Source organism: Scomber japonicus, chromosome 7, assembly GCF_027409825.1.
Source record: "Scomber japonicus isolate fScoJap1 chromosome 7, fScoJap1.pri, whole genome shotgun sequence".
In the NCBI taxonomy this organism is placed as follows: Eukaryota; Metazoa; Chordata; class Actinopteri; order Scombriformes; family Scombridae; genus Scomber; species Scomber japonicus.
Genome location: NC_070584.1, coordinates 34162346 through 34179468, shown reverse-complemented (window position 1 = coordinate 34179468; position 17123 = coordinate 34162346). Strand labels below are relative to the sequence as shown.

General features: G+C 38.6%; 1 protein-coding gene across 1 annotated transcript; it reads right to left on the bottom strand.

The window, feature by feature from the left end:
* Positions 1-795: 795 nt before the first annotated feature.
* On the bottom strand, positions 796-16188 carry LOC128362350 (interferon-induced protein with tetratricopeptide repeats 1-like). Its single transcript, XM_053323091.1, has 5 exons — positions 16176-16188; positions 8200-9463; positions 4238-4287; positions 3211-3846; positions 796-1465 (listed from the first exon to the last, which is right to left on the bottom strand). Exons 1-5 carry the CDS (start codon positions 16178-16180, stop codon positions 796-798), a joined length of 2625 nt encoding a protein of 874 aa, XP_053179066.1. The 5' UTR covers positions 16181-16188.
* Positions 16189-17123: the final 935 nt, after the last annotated feature.

Here is a 17123-nt window from a genome sequence, read left to right as displayed (position 1 = left end):
TATTATCATTAGCTTATTAAACAGTTAATTCCAGGAAACAAAATAGAAAATGTTCAGAAAATGTATATAAATTTAGTGAGATCAAACATTCTTGGAAAACAGTATTTTTAATTTCTCTCGAATAATTTAATATTAGTAAGTTTGCTTAGTTGTAGTTTGATGTCCATCAGAGTTTTAAAACTGTAGAGAACATGAATTTCTTGTGAATGAACCAACAAAACAAACTTATAGAAAATCAAACAGTTTATTTAATAGTATCAGTATCATTCTACTCACGCAGTCAGCTCCACGTTGTGATAATATTCAGGTTATACATCAAATTAATCATTGCATTACAAAGCTTATAACAAAGCATATTTCATTGAGAGCATTATGTTCTTATACAGATTAAATTCAGTGCTAAGAAAAAAAACAAATCCAACAAACCAGGAATACAGTCGGGATGTTAAAACACATGTTCAAAGAATCAGCATCAGTTATGTGATTATATCAGGACTATAGTAATGACATTTTAACATTCACAGTACATTTTATTTCATTATGTAAAAAATACACCAGCTACAACTTTGAAACCATCAACAGTTAATCGTACATGACATGTTTCTAAACTATGTCGCCATCCTGGATTCATATTGTAGGGAAAAAACAAAATCCATGCATTCGGATTTCTAAACTGTACCCTTGGACTTACAATGTGTGTGCTCGACTTTTGACTTCTGAGGGTACAGTTCTGTCTCTTCTGTAATGTGTACAGATGTTTATGGTACCTGAACTTTCTACTAGATTTAGGATCTTCTAGACTTCCAGCTTGGACAGGAACTCTTCTATTTCTCTACATCTTGGTCTCCTGTTTGCTTCTACAATGTTCTGTAGGAATGTGATGCTGTTCTCTTTAAAGTTGGTTTGTTCTGGCATCTCTGCCGCCTTCATGTGATATTCTATCGCCCTGTGATAATCTCGTCGATCACACATTAAGTATTTTGCGTAGTAGTGGTACAGCATCTGTTTCTCCACAGGTTCCAGATCCTTCTCTAGTAGTTCCTGGTAAATCTGCTCAGCTTCAGCCAGGCCGTGATATGACCTTGCGTATATCAGTGCAAGATCTAGTTTCTTCACGAGTGAGCCATCAGGATAAAGAGCAATCACTTCTTTGTGGAGATGGACTGCTCTCTGTATCTTGCTTTGCTTCAGGGGTTCATGTGAAAGGATCCTCCATTTGTAGCAGAGAGCAGCACATCTCTTCAGGAAATGTTCATCTGGATATTTTTCCAGAGCCTCCTCTGCCAAATTAATAGCTTCATCAACAGATACATATGTTTTGTAAACCCATAATAATGCTTTCATACCACTGTAGCTGCTGACAGGATTCTCCAAAACCTTTCTTGCTAACTCACGTGCTTCATCTTCAATTCTTTCTCCTTTCCTAGCATGCTGCTCAAGCTCGAAAATTGCAAGGTACAAATTAAAGCTGCAAGCAGCGATGATCGGGCCCAAGCTCCCCCACGCACCGCCCCGTACACGCATGTCGGTGCGTGCTGCAGTCACACGGCAGACACAGCGGGCACGTAGACTTCTTGGCACCCGGGCTCCTAATGAACATTGCGTGATGGGGCTAAGTCATATCGCATGTGTCCACTAGGTGGCGCTAGAGATCACCCACCAATTATATGTCATGTTGCAGTGTGTGATGTGGAGAACACATCCTGTAAATTTCATGTAAATAGGATAATGTTTGTCATATGAGGCTGACTTCCTGTGTCCAGTAGGTGGCGCTGTGTATATGAAGCAGTATTGATGCATAGATGTGTTCAGGGCGGGACCCTCTACATGTGTGATCAATTTGGTGTAGACGGGACAATGTCTGTAGGAGTTATAAGGACTTCCTGCTTTATGGCGAAGCATCAAAATTGTTTGCACAGCCACGCCCAACAGGAAGAAGTCATAAAAAAGCTTTTGATAACTTGTTATCTCCAATGTCTCAAGATGATTGTGTGTGAATTTGAAGTGGATGGGATGGAATCTCTAGGACTAGTTTGTTCAAATATGAGGCCTGGAAATGACCAAAAAACTCACTAAAACATAGCATTTTTCCCAAGATGGCCGACTTCCTGTTGGACTTAGGGTAAGGGTCCAAATAGCGTTTTTGTGCGTCTGGAGATGATATATAAACCTACCGAATTTCATTCTTCTATGTCAATCGGGAAGGCTGAGATTCAATTTTGAAATATTGAAGGGGGAGCTATTGAGCCGTTTAGCTACGCCCATCCCATTGAAGTATATAGGATGTTAAATGAACCCACTCCAGACGTGTGTGTTGAGTTTCGTTACCGTGGACGCATCCTTTGCTCCTAAAAACTGTAATCGTATTATCATGGCGTTGAATGTGTTGTCATGGCAACGGTATTTGATGATGGGTCATGACTCGCAGAATGTAGCATCACCAAGGTCTTATGTCTCAGCTGAGTTAATTTCAGGTATAAATACTTAAGATTATGGGAGTAATCAGTGAAAGACTGAAGCAAGTGACTTCCTGTTGCCAGTAGGTGGCGCTATGACTGTCACTAAATATGAGACTGCACATGTGTTCAGACCGGGACACTGAAATTTGGAAAAGCTCAGACCATGTGGAGTCAAGTTATGAGGGTTTGAAATTTCATGGCGAAGGATCGAATGGTGAAGGAAATTGTTGGCGCCGCCACGGCCAAACCGGATCTCTAATCAGAAAGTTTTTGATAACTTTTCATCTCCAATGTCTCAAGATGTTTCTGAGTGAATTTGAAGTCGGTCGGATTAAATCTCTAGGAGGAGTTCGCTCAAATGCGATGCGTGGAAATCGCCAAAATCGCTGCAAAAACGCAGATTTGATACAAAATGGCCGGCTTCCTGTAGGAGTGAGGGTATGGGTCCAAGAGACATTTTGGTGTGTCTTTACACGATACATATGTGTACCGAATTTCGTTGGTCCACGACAATCTCAGTGGTGGGGCTCGCTTTTTTAAATTTTCTAGGGGGCGCTATTGAGCCATTTTGCCACTGCCATTTTGGCGGACCTTAAAATATCAAATTTTTCGCCGGGTCGGACATGATTGCACATTTTGGTGACTTTTCGGGCACGTTTAGGGGGGTAAAAACGCGTTCGTTGTGGGAGACGAATAATAATCGGTACGATTACAATAGGGCCTTCGCACTGTAGTGCTTGGGCCCTAATTATCTGGATCCTGTTCCTTGGCCATTTTTATTTTCTCCATGATCTCTTCCTCCAGTGGTGTGTCTTCAAAGCACTTTACAGCATTCACTAACGCTATCATATAGCTGGTGTTCCACTCCACCATGTCTGGCTGCATCCTGATGGCTCTCTGGAAGTAACCTGCAGCCAGCAGCTTTTTATCTTTTTCTAACTTCATCAGGGTCCAGGCTTTTTCAGCGTAGACCTCTGGATGGAGCTCATCCTGGGATGGAGATGGGTATTCTTTCAGCAGGGTGTCGACCTTTGACAGGTAAGTCTGACTCTCTGCTTCTTCTCCCAGCTGGTGGTGCAGCCAAGCCAGGTTCCCATAGTTCACCACCAACCAGGGACCTTCATCTGAGACCTTTCTTGACTGGCGGAAGGCCTCTGCGGCTTCATTGAAGAAATGCCGAGCATGTTCAGTGAAGCCCAGCTGGTATTGAATGTATCCCTGCAGGTTGTAAATGTGACCCAGCCAGCTGTTTCCATCATCGGTGCCGATGTCCTCCAGTTTGTCCTTGATACGGAAAAGTTTGGACCTGCTGGTGTTGATGTCCCAGGTGAAGTGGCACTGCAGGGCCTTCAGTTTGTCCTCCAGTGTTGACTGACTCTGAGCAGCACTGATGGAGGATAAAAACAACTAATATTAGAACACATCATCAGCGTGTTAATATAATATGCTGTGAAGCTTGATATGCTTGAGTAACGTGTTCATCATGTGTGGAAGACGGGATAATAAGGAGCATTGGGAGGACAGCCAGGAGGGAACAAAGGAAGAGTGAAGGAACAATGGAGGAAAGAAATGGAGTAAGCCACAATACAAAATTACTCAAAGTAGTGTGTAAGCAAATCTGACAATAAGTGATCATTATGTGAGTAATTCTGCACATCACATGTCAGAGGTCACTGTAAGGTCCAGAGGGAGACGCTAAGTGGCGCTTCAAGTGCCAAGTTTTTGCTGCACAAAATCATTTCTCCACACAGAAATCTGATAAAAACCTGATAACTAACGACATCAAAGGGATCAGGATGTAGGGAATATGTCCGAAGCGCTTCAGTGTCTGTTGGAAGCAGTCCAACAGGAAAGGGCAACAATTTGCATTAGATCTAATCAGATGAGTAGTATCTGTAGATTACTGAGCATGAAGTTGAATATCAAGGCTCTCATGTGTCATTTCTTTTATTAGTTACCTTAAGAATAAGTTAATAAATAATGGTGTCAAAAAATAGACAATGTCCCACTGGAGAATGAGGGGTCAGTGTGGGCAGTCTGCCCATTTTTGGGAAAATGAGAACTAATGGTGAAAATTCATAGGAATATGGAAATAAGGAAGCACCCAAGGATGAAGTCCCACCTTACGTGGACAGAAGAAAAGGAATAAAATAAATTGTATTTTGGATGTAACTCTATGGACCCACCTTGGTCTGCTTGAGTATAATTTAGTGCACAGCAAATCTATAATTGTATTGACCTCTGCCAGTCTCAGTCTCTTTTTGACCTATTGAAGTTCTTTGTAATATTTAATAAATTAAATGTTGTGGAAGACCTGAAGTTTCCACTGGCCTAGCTGAACAATCCAAAACTACTGTGACAAAAGTAGAGTCTTCAAAAAAGTAAAAAGTGAAAGTAAACGAGTAAGAACGAAAAGAAAGTTGAAAAAATGAAGAAAGGAAGTAATGGTTCAACAGTCATCAGTGAGAAAATATATACATATGTATATATTGTCATTGACTTGTAGGATCCATTATGTTAATATTTTGGGTTCTGGTGCCATAAAACAAGACATCACTTTTTAAAGTAATTTTAAAGTAATCCTATACTAATAATGATTGTATTATTGGTGATGTATTGTTTGTTCATGCAGTTATATGAAATAAAGAAGCAGCTACTCACCTCATTATTCTGCAGTTTCCTCAACTCAGTAGTTCTCTAAATATCAGTCTGAAGCAGCCGAGTCCAACTTCTGCTTTGCTGTGAATAATCTGACATTGATCGCAAGTTTTTATGCGTTCATACTGACGCTGAAGGTTAATTATAGAACAGGGATGCAAAAGATGTGGGAACACTACAGATCAAGTCCTACTGCATTCCTTTAGTTTTGTTGTAGGGACCTGTACATTTTGATTTTCCTAAGTTTCTTGTTGTAGAACTGACTAAGTTTCTATATCTGTAAGTTTCTTTTGAGTAGAGGCATGTACCGGTACTCCCTTTTCTTGAAGGACTTCTTTTATTACAACACGATTTTATTAGATATTGACTGTGATGCTGCTGTTTAATGCTCTAAGCACAGTGATGTGTTTTTAATGATCATTTTGTAAAGCAAGTATAGCAATGGAAATCATATATTTCATGTCGTGTCATGTGTTTGACAAGTCTCCACCGAATACCTGCTGTCAGGGCGAGGTCCTGTCATCCCTCTAACCCAAGACCCTGAATGAATAAAGATATTTTAAGAACTGAAAAGAGAATATAGAAGAGCTGAATGTAAATGAGAAAAGTCTCAACTTCAGCTTCATTGTCTCCACATGAGGGTGTTATTATCTTCATTGAAGTTATTGATAAAGAGTGACAGACCCTCCTACTTTTCAAATCTAGCAAAACTCAAGATTTCTCTTTTACACCATCAACAGTTTAGTGAACTCTACCCCAGCCACTCATACCACCTCTGTAGAGGACTGAGACAAGTTCTTGAAATATTTTTTTTTTGTTGTTTCTTGAAAACATCAAAGCATCAGTTACTCTGCTGTCTCACTTCTATTTTCACCAGAGACCTCTTCCATGCTGTTACAGAAGTTTGCCTCCATTTCTCTTATGGATGTGGTCCAACATTAATCTGTCTACTTGTTAATTTGATATTCGTCCTTCCAAATTATTCAGAAAGGTTTTTGGAGCCTCTTCTGCTTCTCAGCATTATGAACGAGTCTCTTATCTGTTGTGGTCACAGACCATTTCAGTGTCTGTATATAGCCTGTCATTAAGTAACCTGTCATAGATTCAAAATTACCCCATAACTGCTATCCTTTATCAAATTACATTAGTCTTTGTTTTTATGCAGAAAAGGTGGTTGAAGAATATTCAGCTTGAATAAAAACTGATATCTTCTAAGGAATACTAAGTCTAGCTCCAGGAAAATCTATAAACTCAATGACTTGTCTGTTAGGACAGAAAAATAAAAGTGATTAAATAATTGATGTGAACAGAAGCAGGAAAATAGCCATAGGTGAAACTACATCAAAGAAATTACAACAAAACAAACTTTAGTTTCCTGACTCCACAGATCTCCACTGACTCGCTGATAATAAAAACAGATAAATGAAACGAAACAAAAACCCGTCTGGCAACATTATTCTTACCTGTAGAAAAACAACAGTACACAAGTACACACAATCAACCCACACATAAGGCCTGTGTTCAGACAGGCAGACTACATATGGTGCAGACATTAAAGGAAAACTCTGGTTTATTTGAACCTGGTGTACTTTCAATAAATGTGGTCATTGTGGCTCTTTGTGTCAGGCTAATTTTGCTCTCTGCAGCACAGCAACATTCACAAAAGGATAGTCACTGAGACAAGGTGCTGAGCTTCTGCCATCTTTCCAAATAAACATGATTTTTACATGAATTGTCTCTGAGACTGAACGAAAGGAAACATAAACTTGCCACCTGTAGCAGACACTAAGACTAACTGCATTTGTTGCATTTGATTTTTGTTGATTGATTTGTTGATTTTTGCTCGGATGATGAAATCTCATTGTTGTATTATGTTTTTTTATGCTTGCTTGTATCTGTTTGGTTATCATGAATGGAGAATTAAGTTCTAAATATTTCATAAAATCTTCCATCAGGTTTAAATAGAGCTTTTCTTCAAGGAGGTTTCAGTTTTCCCAGTATATTTATGAGCATATTAAACAGTTATTGCCAGGAAATATCTTGAGAAAATGTGTAGAAAATCATAAAATAAAGTGTTTGAAAGCAACATAAAATACTGAATCTTAAAAATAATTTAGTTTCTTTTAGAAATGTAATGTTGTCAGTAAGTTTTCATAGTTGTAGTTTGACGTCCATCAGTGGTTTGTGAACAGTGCTGCAAAACTGTAGAGAACATTTCTTATAAATGAATCAACAAAACAAACTTTAAGATTTTACAGTGTTTATTTAACAGTATCAGTATAGTGTACACGTTTCTACTCACACAATCAGTTCCACTTTGTGATTATATTCAGGTTATACATCATATTAATCATTACATTGAGTTCCTGTTAGACTTGTTTTTCACTACAACACATTTACAGCAAAACCAATTAAAGAGTGCATTATGTGATTAAACAAACTTTAAATATAGTGCAAATAAACCAGAAAAAACGTCTTCACTGGTTATATGTTTCCAAGTATTACAATACAACAAATGATCAGAGTCTATCAGCATCAGTAATGTAACCTACAGGAGTAATGCTTCAATATCCCTGCCCTTCCCAGTGCTATTAATGATTTATCTTGTTTCCTATAAATCAGATATACATTATTACTGCGGATCATTTATCAGTGCAAATTGATAGTTTTAATGTCATCAACAAATAATCATACACGACTTGTTTCTAAACTTTTTTCTACTTTCTCTGTATTCAGGTGTTAAATGATCTGTTATTTTGTTTGGTAAAAAATCATGAAGACAGGAAAAATTCTCATAGCTAATAATCTAGCTTCATCACTAACAAGACAGTAATTTCACACAGTTTATTTATAACATGTGTTTGAACCACTGACTATTTTTTCCGTCTGTAAAATGATTAAGGAGTATTTTTTTCTGTAACTTCCACAAATCTTTCCCATAGGTTTGCCTAATTTATATAAAATCAGAATAATGAATATGTGCAGATGTTTTAGGTAATGGAATACAATAATGTAATGGAATTTAGGATTTCTCGACTTCCTGTTTGGTTAGGAACTCCTCTATATCTGTACAAATCTGTACCTGTTCCCTGTTTCTTTCTTTAATCTTCCTCAGAGCTTTGATGCTGTTCTCTCGAAAGTATGATTGTTGTTGTATCTCTACCGCCTTCATGTGATATTCCATTGACCTGTGGGTGTCTTGTCGATCAACGTTTAAATATTTTGCATAGCCGTTGTAAAGCAGCTGTTTTCCTGCAGGTTCTAGATCCATTTCTAGCAGTTCCTGGTAAATCTGCTCAGCTTTAGCAAGGCCCTGATTTGACTTTGCGTATACATTTGCAAGATCTATTTTCTTCACAAGTGACCCATGAGGGTAAAGAGAAATCACTTCTTTATGGAGACTGACTGCTCTGTCTATTATGCTTTGCTTTGCAGGACTGTCTCTGGAGAAAAGGATCTTCCATTTGTAGCACAGAGCAGCACACCTCTTCAGGTAACTTTCATCTGGATGTTTTGCCAGAGCCTCCTCTGCCAGAGCAATAGCTTCATCAACAGATATGTGTTTACTGTAAACCCTTAACAATGCTTTCAAACCACTGTAGCTGCTGACAGGATTCTTCAAAACCTTTCTGGCTATCTCACGTGCTTCATCTTTAATTCTTTCTCCTTTCATAGCACGCTGCTCGAGTTCGAGAACAGCAAGGTACAAATTATCTGGATCCTGTTCCTTGGCCATTCTCATTTTCTCTAAGATCTCTTCCTCCTGTGGTTTATCACAGTGCTTTAAAGCATTCAGTAATACCATCACATAGCTGGTGTTCCACTCCACCATGTCCGGTTGCATCCTGATGGCTCTCTGGAAATAATCTGCAACCAGCACCTTTTTGTCTTTGCCGAACTTCATCAGGGTCCAGGCTTTTTCAGCGTAGATCTCTGGATGGAGCTCATCCTGGGATGGAGATGGGTATTCTTTCAGCAGGGTGTCGACCTTTGACAGGTAAGTCTGACTCTCTGCTTCTTCTCCCAGCTGGTGGTGCAGCCAAGCCAGGTTCCCGTAGTTCACCACCAACCAGGGACCTTCACTTGAGACCTTTCTTGACCAGCGGAAGGCCTCTATGGCTTTGCTGAAGAAACGGCGTGAGTTTTCAATAAAGCCCAGCTGGTAGTGAATGTATCCCTGCAGGTTGTAAATGTGACCCAACCAGCTGTTTCCATCATCGGTGCCGATGTCCTCCAGTTTGTCCCTGAGACGGAAAAGGTTGGACCTGCTGGTGTCAATGTCCCAGGTGAAGTGGCACTGCAAGGCCTTCAGTTTGGCCTCCAGTGTTGACTGACTCTGAGCAGCACTGATGGAGAATAAAAATAACTAATATTAAAACACATAATTTTCATGTTAATATAATATGCTTATAGGCTGATCTATGATCATTTACACCAGTTTTTATCTGCCATGTAAACAGAATATTCTTGTTTTAAATATGGCACATTATAAATGGAAATGGTGGATGATGGAAATTATCGCCCCACATGGTAGATTCCTCTTTCTTTGTCTTTTCTCTTGTGTATATATGATTATCTTTACATAGCAGATATTCAGTTTATTGCTATTCACCATTCTTAGGGTGACAGAAGGGTACAGAACTACTTTGTTTAGTTAATGATAGATATGGGATTTTAGTTAATTTAATGTTACTAATGAAGTGCCCGGTCATCTGTGATCAGCTGCCATGTCAGGCTCAAGGCCACTAGGTGTCACTGTTGGTTTACTCATTGAGATTACCCTGTTAAGATTTAGTTTGGTGAGAGAACAGAGTACTGACACTAAGGTTTTAGGTCATTGTTGGGTGGATACAATTATCTAAATGTTTATTTATTTAATCTCCATAACCAAAGCTGTGGCGATATGATAGGTTTCCAGAGTTTACTAATCAGTAATCTGATTTTTATATTGTTTCTCCTTTATTTGCCTCTGTTGAACCGCACCCACACATCAATAAAGAAGATAAATAACTCATCAGAGTCTCTAGTCTCATGTCCTGACCAACACTCAGTGACTTGCAGCTGAACTTTGAGATCATTCATGCAGGGAGGGAATTAAAAAAATGGAGCAATGAGCACTGAGGAAGATAATAATGAAGAAGTGAATGAGTGCAGGGATGGATGACATAATAAGTTTAAGAAGAGAGAAAGGGCTGATCAGTTATAGTAATATCCCATAAACCAAAAGAATAATTAAAATTATTTTTCATGTATTGCGGCCAGTAATGACACAGTGAATTGTGCATCATTTGTAATCACTATTTGCTAATGATATGATGCAGTATAAACGCCCATAAAGTTTTGCAGCTGAGTGCTGTCTGCTCTTATTTTGCGTCTGACTGAGTGAGTGGAGAGGTTTCCACACAGCAGCCGAAACGATAACTCTCCAAACTGAGAAACAGGCAGCAGTAACTTTATTAACACTAGGTCTGTCATGATCTTACTGTAATTATTGTTTGAGGTTGTTTGGACTAAAGCAACTCTAAAGATGAATCCTGAGCGGGACATTTTTATTTTAAGTAGCTGAAAGTCAGAGATCAAAAACAAAAACCCCCATACCCACTTAACCCCAATATCTGACTGTCCTTGTCATTCAAGCCTCAAGCAATGTCATTGAAGCCTCAAAAGCAAGAGAGAGCGAGAGCTGCATTCAGCACTAACTCTCTGAGGATGTTGATAATTTCACTCTATTTTTATCCTGATGGTCTGTATTGAAAAGTAATATGGAAGACATTTTAAATTAAGAAGGCAAAAAAAGGAAAAGAGTAAATGGAACAAGAGTAACAAAAGTAATGGAGGACTGCAGCACTGATTGATAATACAAATGGTGCAATTAACTTGTTAGATCCTACAAGATCTGATAAAAAGACATTTTATATATAATTTGAACTGCAGAAGCAGCTACTCACCTCATTATCCTGCTGTTTTTGTCAATATTAGTCTTAAGCAGCTTTTGGGTTCTCTGGCATACAATAAGTTGCTTTTATCCAACGTCTGCTTTGCTGGGTGTGCTGTGATGTTGAGTTGTATATCCATAAAATGAATTTATTACGGGGCACAGTGCAACAATCTACGTTTTTATGGCACTTGTTGACTTTCTGTTGGCCTTTGAACTTATTTTTAATTGCTGTCCTCAGAAACCTTCCTTCAATTCTGCAGCTTCACATTGCTCACTAAATCTGATGAGATTACTTAATGCAGATATTCAGTATTTCCTGTACACATAATGTGTTCAAAGCTCATTTTGTTTCATTTTGTGAATGAAACCCTGATCCAAGGATCCATTGAGGGTTTTTTTATGGTTGTGTTGTTCTGTGAAGTATTATTAAGAACTATATAAATTGGTACTAATCAATAAGAAAGAGTGGCCAGTCACTGACATTTAATGAATTCCATTTGATGATTTGTTGGACTTTGAACAGCTGAAAATGCAAAAATGTGAAATCTGTCTATAAGGATAAAGTTGAACATAAGTGGAGAATAAATTTAAATATGTAATAAATCTTCCATCAGGCTTAAATGGAGTTTTCTTCAAAGAAGTTTCAGTTCTCCCAGCATAATTATGAGCAAACAATTATTTCAAGGAAACATCTTGAGAAAATATGTAGAAAATTGTAAAACGTTCAAGTGTTTGAAAACACAACATAAAATATTAAATCTCAAGATTTTGTTTCTTTAAGAGTTCCAATTTAATATTAGCTGTAATACTAGCTGTATTAGCTTTCCATAACCGCAGTTTGATATCCATCAGTTTGGTGTGCAATGCTGCAGAACTGTAGAGAACATGATTTTTTTGTAAATTAATCAACTAAACAAACTTAAAAAGATTTTTAGTGCTCATTTAATAGTATCAGTACAGTGTACAAGTTTCTACTCACACAATGAGTTCCACTTTGGGGTTATATTCAGGTTATACATCATATTAATCATTACATTTCTATTTTCCTTTTTCATTATTACAAAGCTTACAGCATGGCAGATTTTATATTTATTTAATTAATCTATTATTGAAACAGGTGGTTTCCCTGAGATATAAATCTATTTAGTTTACACATACAGATAAACAGACAATAAATAATTCAAACATACATTTACACATTAAGAAAAACACATCTGCAAGCATGATTGACAAAACGCAAGTACAACCTTTTAAAAAGTTTGCAGCAAAATATTTAAAAATAATGTTTAACAAGTTCAGTGTGTACATGTGGTACAGATAAAATAAAAGTTAAAATATCCTGAGACCTGACATTAAAGGAGTTGTGTTTCCCTTCTGTCTGTTAAGGCAGACCATCCCATCTTTATGTCAAGAAGGCAGCGCTGCGTCAGAAATGTATCACCTGTTATACAGTAAAGTGCACTGTGATGCACAGAGTGCAGGGAGAGGCATGCAAGTATACAATGTATATGCATGTATATAATCAAGAAAAGGCAAAATTGTACATTGTACTTTTGTTATGTGACTAACAAAAGAGAAACAAGATTTGCTTCTACACAGCCCAGAACCCTCTTACTATGAGGCAACGGTGCTAATCACTGCAGCATTGTGCTGCCCAAAAGTTAATACTAATCTATGATTCATAAAAGCGATCTGAAATATAAAGTGCATTATGTTCTTATACAAACTTTGAATACAGTGCAAAGAAAAAATAAATCAACAAACCAGGAGGACACTAATCACTGTGGTTATAGATGAGTCCAGGATGTTAAAAATATCTGATCAAACTCTTTCAGCATCAGTAATATAATCTACAGAGTCATATAAGTTTTCTAATGTGTATAAAATCAGAATAATGAATATGTGCAGATGTTTTAGGTAATGGAATACCTACACTTTCATCTGGATTTAGGATCTCTCAACTTCCAGATTGGCCAGTAACTCCTCTATTTCTCTACACATTTGGTTCCTGTTCCTTTCTTTAATCCTCTTCAGGACTCTGACGCTGTTCTCTCGATAGTAGGATTTGTGTTGTATCTCTGCCGCCTTCATGTGATATTCTGTCGACCTGTGGCTCTTGATGTTTAAATAATTTGCATAAAAATGGAAAACTATCTGTTTCTCTTCAGGTTCCAGATCCATTTCTAGCAGCTCCTGGTAGATCTGCTCAGCTTCGACTTGGCCATGATTTGACTTGTCACATATATTTGCGAGGGCTATTTTCTTCATAAGTGATGATGGATGATGGTAAAGAGAAATCACTTCTTTATGGAGACTGATTGCTCTGTCTATCATGCTTTGCTTTATGCGACTTTCATTGTAAGAAACTATCTTCCATTTGTAGCAGAGAGCAGCACACCACTTCAGGTAGCTTTGTTCTGGATGTTTTGCCAGAGCCTCCTCTGCCAGAGCAATAGCTTCATCAACAGATAAATAGTTTTTGTAAAGCCACAATAACTTTTTCATCCCACTGTAGCTGCTGACAGGATTCTCCAAAACCTTTCTGGCTAACTCACGTGCTTCATCTTCAATTCTTTCTCCTTCCTGAGCACGCTGCTCAAGGTCGAGAACAGCAAGGTACAGATTCTGAGGATCCTGTTCCTTGGCCATTCTCATTTTTTCCATGATGTCTTCCTCCTGTGGCTTTTCGCTGTACTTATAAGCCTTCACTAATGCTATCATATAACTGGTGTGCCACTCCACCATGTCCGGCTGCATCCTGATGGCTCTCCGGAAATAATCTGCAGCCATCAGCTTTTTGTCTTTGCCGAACTTCATCAGGGTCCAGGCTTTTTCAGCGTAGATCTCTGGATGGAGCTCATCCTGCGATGGAGATGGGTATTCTTTCAGCAGGGTGTCGACCTTTGACAGGTAAGTCTGACTCTCTGCTTCTTCTCCCAGCTGGTGGTGCAGCCAAGCCAGGTTCCCGTAGTTCACCACCAACCAGGGACCTTCATCTGAGACCTTTCTTGACCGGCGGAAGGCCTCTGTGGCTTTGCTGAAGAAACACTGGGCGTCTTCAGTGAAGCCCAGCTGGTATTGAATGTATCCCTGCAGGTTGTAATTGTGACCCAGCCAGCTGTTTTCATCATCAGTGCCGATGTCCTCTAGTTTGTCCCTGAAGAGTAAAAGTTTGGTTGTTCCAGCGTCGATGTCCCAGGTGAAGTGGCAATGCAGGGCCTTCAGTTTGTCCTCCAGTGTTGACTGACTCTCAGCAGCACTGATGGAGAATAAAAACAACTAATATTAAAACACATCACCAGCATGTTGTTTATCTGCAATGTAACTCGGATATTGTTGTTCTAAATACAGCACTTTGTAAATAAGGAAATTGTCATCCCACATGGTAGATTCCTCTTTCTATGTCTTTTCTCTTGTGCATTAATACTTGTCTTTACACAGTATGTATTCAGTTTATATTGCTATTCACTGCTCTAAGGAGTAAAGAATGGTGCAGTTATTTGTTTAGTTATGATACGAGTTATGTAGGAGTTATGAGTTAGTTATTAGTAATGATAGATATGGGATTTTAGTGTCACTAATTAAGTGCCCAACCATCTATGAGCAACTGCCATGTCAGGCCACTAGGTGTCACTGTTGATTTCCTCAGTGAGATTACCCTGTTAAGATTTAGTTTAGCGAGAGAATACTGACATTGAGGTTTAGGTCATTTTATTTATGTGAATATAATCTCCATAACCATAGCTGTGGTAGTATTAGTTAATATTTTTTGATAAATCAGTAAGCTGAATTTTATACTATTTCTGACCGACACTCAGTGGCTTGCAGTTGAACTTTGAGATCACTAATCTCCACCTATGCAGGGAGGGAATGAAGAAATGGAGCAAAGAGCATTGATTGGAAAGCAAAGGAAGAAGTGACTGAGTGGAGGAATGGATGACAAAATAAGTTTAAGAGGAGAGGAAGGGCTGATCAGTTATAATAATATCCTATAAACTAAAAGAATAATTAAGATTATTTTTCACGAACTGCAGCAGCTAATCCTTTCATTTTCTGCAGTTTATCTGAGGCTGGGTTGTAGTGGCATTAGGCCGAGCAATGAATCCCAGACATCCCTCTCACCAGTCACAACCATCAGCTTCCCAGGCTAGGAGAGATATGTAATTCCTCCAGCGTGTCCTGGGTCGCCTCCCAGTTGGATGTGCCTGGAACACCTTCAAAGGAAAGAGTCCAGGAGGCATCCTGACCAGGTGTCTGTACCACCTCAACTGGCTCCTTTCGATGCTCTACCCCTAGCCTCCCCCAGATGTCTGAACTCCTGACCCTGAGTCTCCTGAAACCGACCCCACACACTCATTTCAGCCACTTGTATCAGGGATCTTATTCTTTCAGACACTACTCAAAGATTGTGACCATAGGTGAGGGTTGACTGGTTGACTGATTGAGGCCTCTAATGGCACTGTGAATTGAAACATGTTAGATTTTATAGAAACATCAGAACTGATGTTCTGTTTGTTGTCCACAGTTGGCTGTATTTCACACAACAGCTGAAACAATAACTGTGTCTCCAAACTGAGAAACAGGCTGTGCACATTAATGCATTTGGCACAGCAGCAGTAACTTTATTAACACCGGATGTGTCAGGATCTGACAGTAATTATTGATTGGGATTGTTTGCAATAAAGCAACTCTGCTCTCTCTCTGCTGTCAGGACATTTTTATTTTTAGTGGTTGAAAGTCAGTAATAAAACAAAAACCCCATACCCACTTAACCAATGTGTGATTGAAGATTGTGCCTTTGATATTCAATATTAATTCAATATCATTCAAGCCTGAAAAGCAGGGAGCAAGAAAGAGCTATCAGGATACATTAATAATTTCACTCTGTTTGTAAATCCTGATGGTCCATGTTGAAAGGTAATAGAGAAGATAGAAAAAAACAACATTCCTAAAACATAATAAAAGGGATTTTAAATTAAGATGACAAAATAATTAAAAGAGTAAATGTAACAAGATAAACAAAAGTAAAAGAGGACTCTGCAACACTAACTGATAATAAAAAATAAGCTCTAAAATAAGATATTTTATACATTATTTGAACTCCAGAAGCAGCTACTCACCTCATTATCCTGCTGTTTCTGTAAATATTAGTCTGAAGCAGCTTTTGGGTTCTCTGGCATACAATCAGTTGATATTATCCAACTTCTGCTTTGCTGTGTCTCCTGTGATGTTGAGCTTTATATTCATAAAATAAATTAATTATAGGGCACAGTGCACTAATCTGTGTTGATCTGGCACTTGCTGACTGTGTCTTGGCCTTTGAACATCTCTTATTTTTAATTGCCATACTCAAAACTGTCCTTTAATTCTGCAGCCTCACATTCCTCACCATATCTGATTAGATAACATAATGCAGATAACCAGTATAAGATTTCCTGTAGACATAGGTAATGTGTTTGTGAAATCTCATTGTTTCATTTTGTGAATGAAGCACTGATGGAGAATAAAAACAACTAATATTAAAACATATCATCAGCATGTTAATATAATACGCTGTGTTTCAGGGTAGCCTTCTCCTTCTCCCTTCCCATGTTTTCCTGTTGTTTCCCCTCCCTTGTGTTCCTGTTTGTCTCTGTCTAGCTCTTTATGTGATGTGGGTGCGGCATCCTACGCGCCTGATCACCTGCACACCTGAATTCCTTCCACTAATTAACTCCCAGCAGTGCATCTACCCACTTCTCTGTGTGGTAACTAAGCTACGGCCAAAACCTCATTATCATAGTATGTTCCTTGTGTTGTTCTAGTACTCCAGCTCTCCCATTCCCTTTGCTTCACTCTCAACTCTTGCAATAAACCTCTTGAAAATCTGTTTTCAAATCTGTTTGTTTGACATATTTGAGTAACTACAGAAGGAGGGAATGCCAAAATGAAAAATGAGCATTGAGTTGACAGGCAGGAGGGAACGAAGAAAGAAATTGAGAAAGGAGCATCAACTGGACAGAAAGGAGGACAGAAGGGAATGAAGTAGAAAAGAAAGAAGAAATTTAGAAGTGAGCTGAAACAGGCAG

Coding starts and splice junctions, on each gene's coding strand:
- LOC128362350 (XM_053323091.1), bottom strand. Junction 4,288..8,199: donor AAGAAAGAAACAGGGAACAG/GTACAGATTTGT, acceptor TGCTTCCAACAG/ACACTGAAGCGCTTCGGACA. Junction 3,847..4,237: donor ATCCTGATCCCTTTGATGTC/GTTAGTTATCAG, acceptor ATCCTCCATCAG/TGCTGCTCAGAGTCAGTCAA.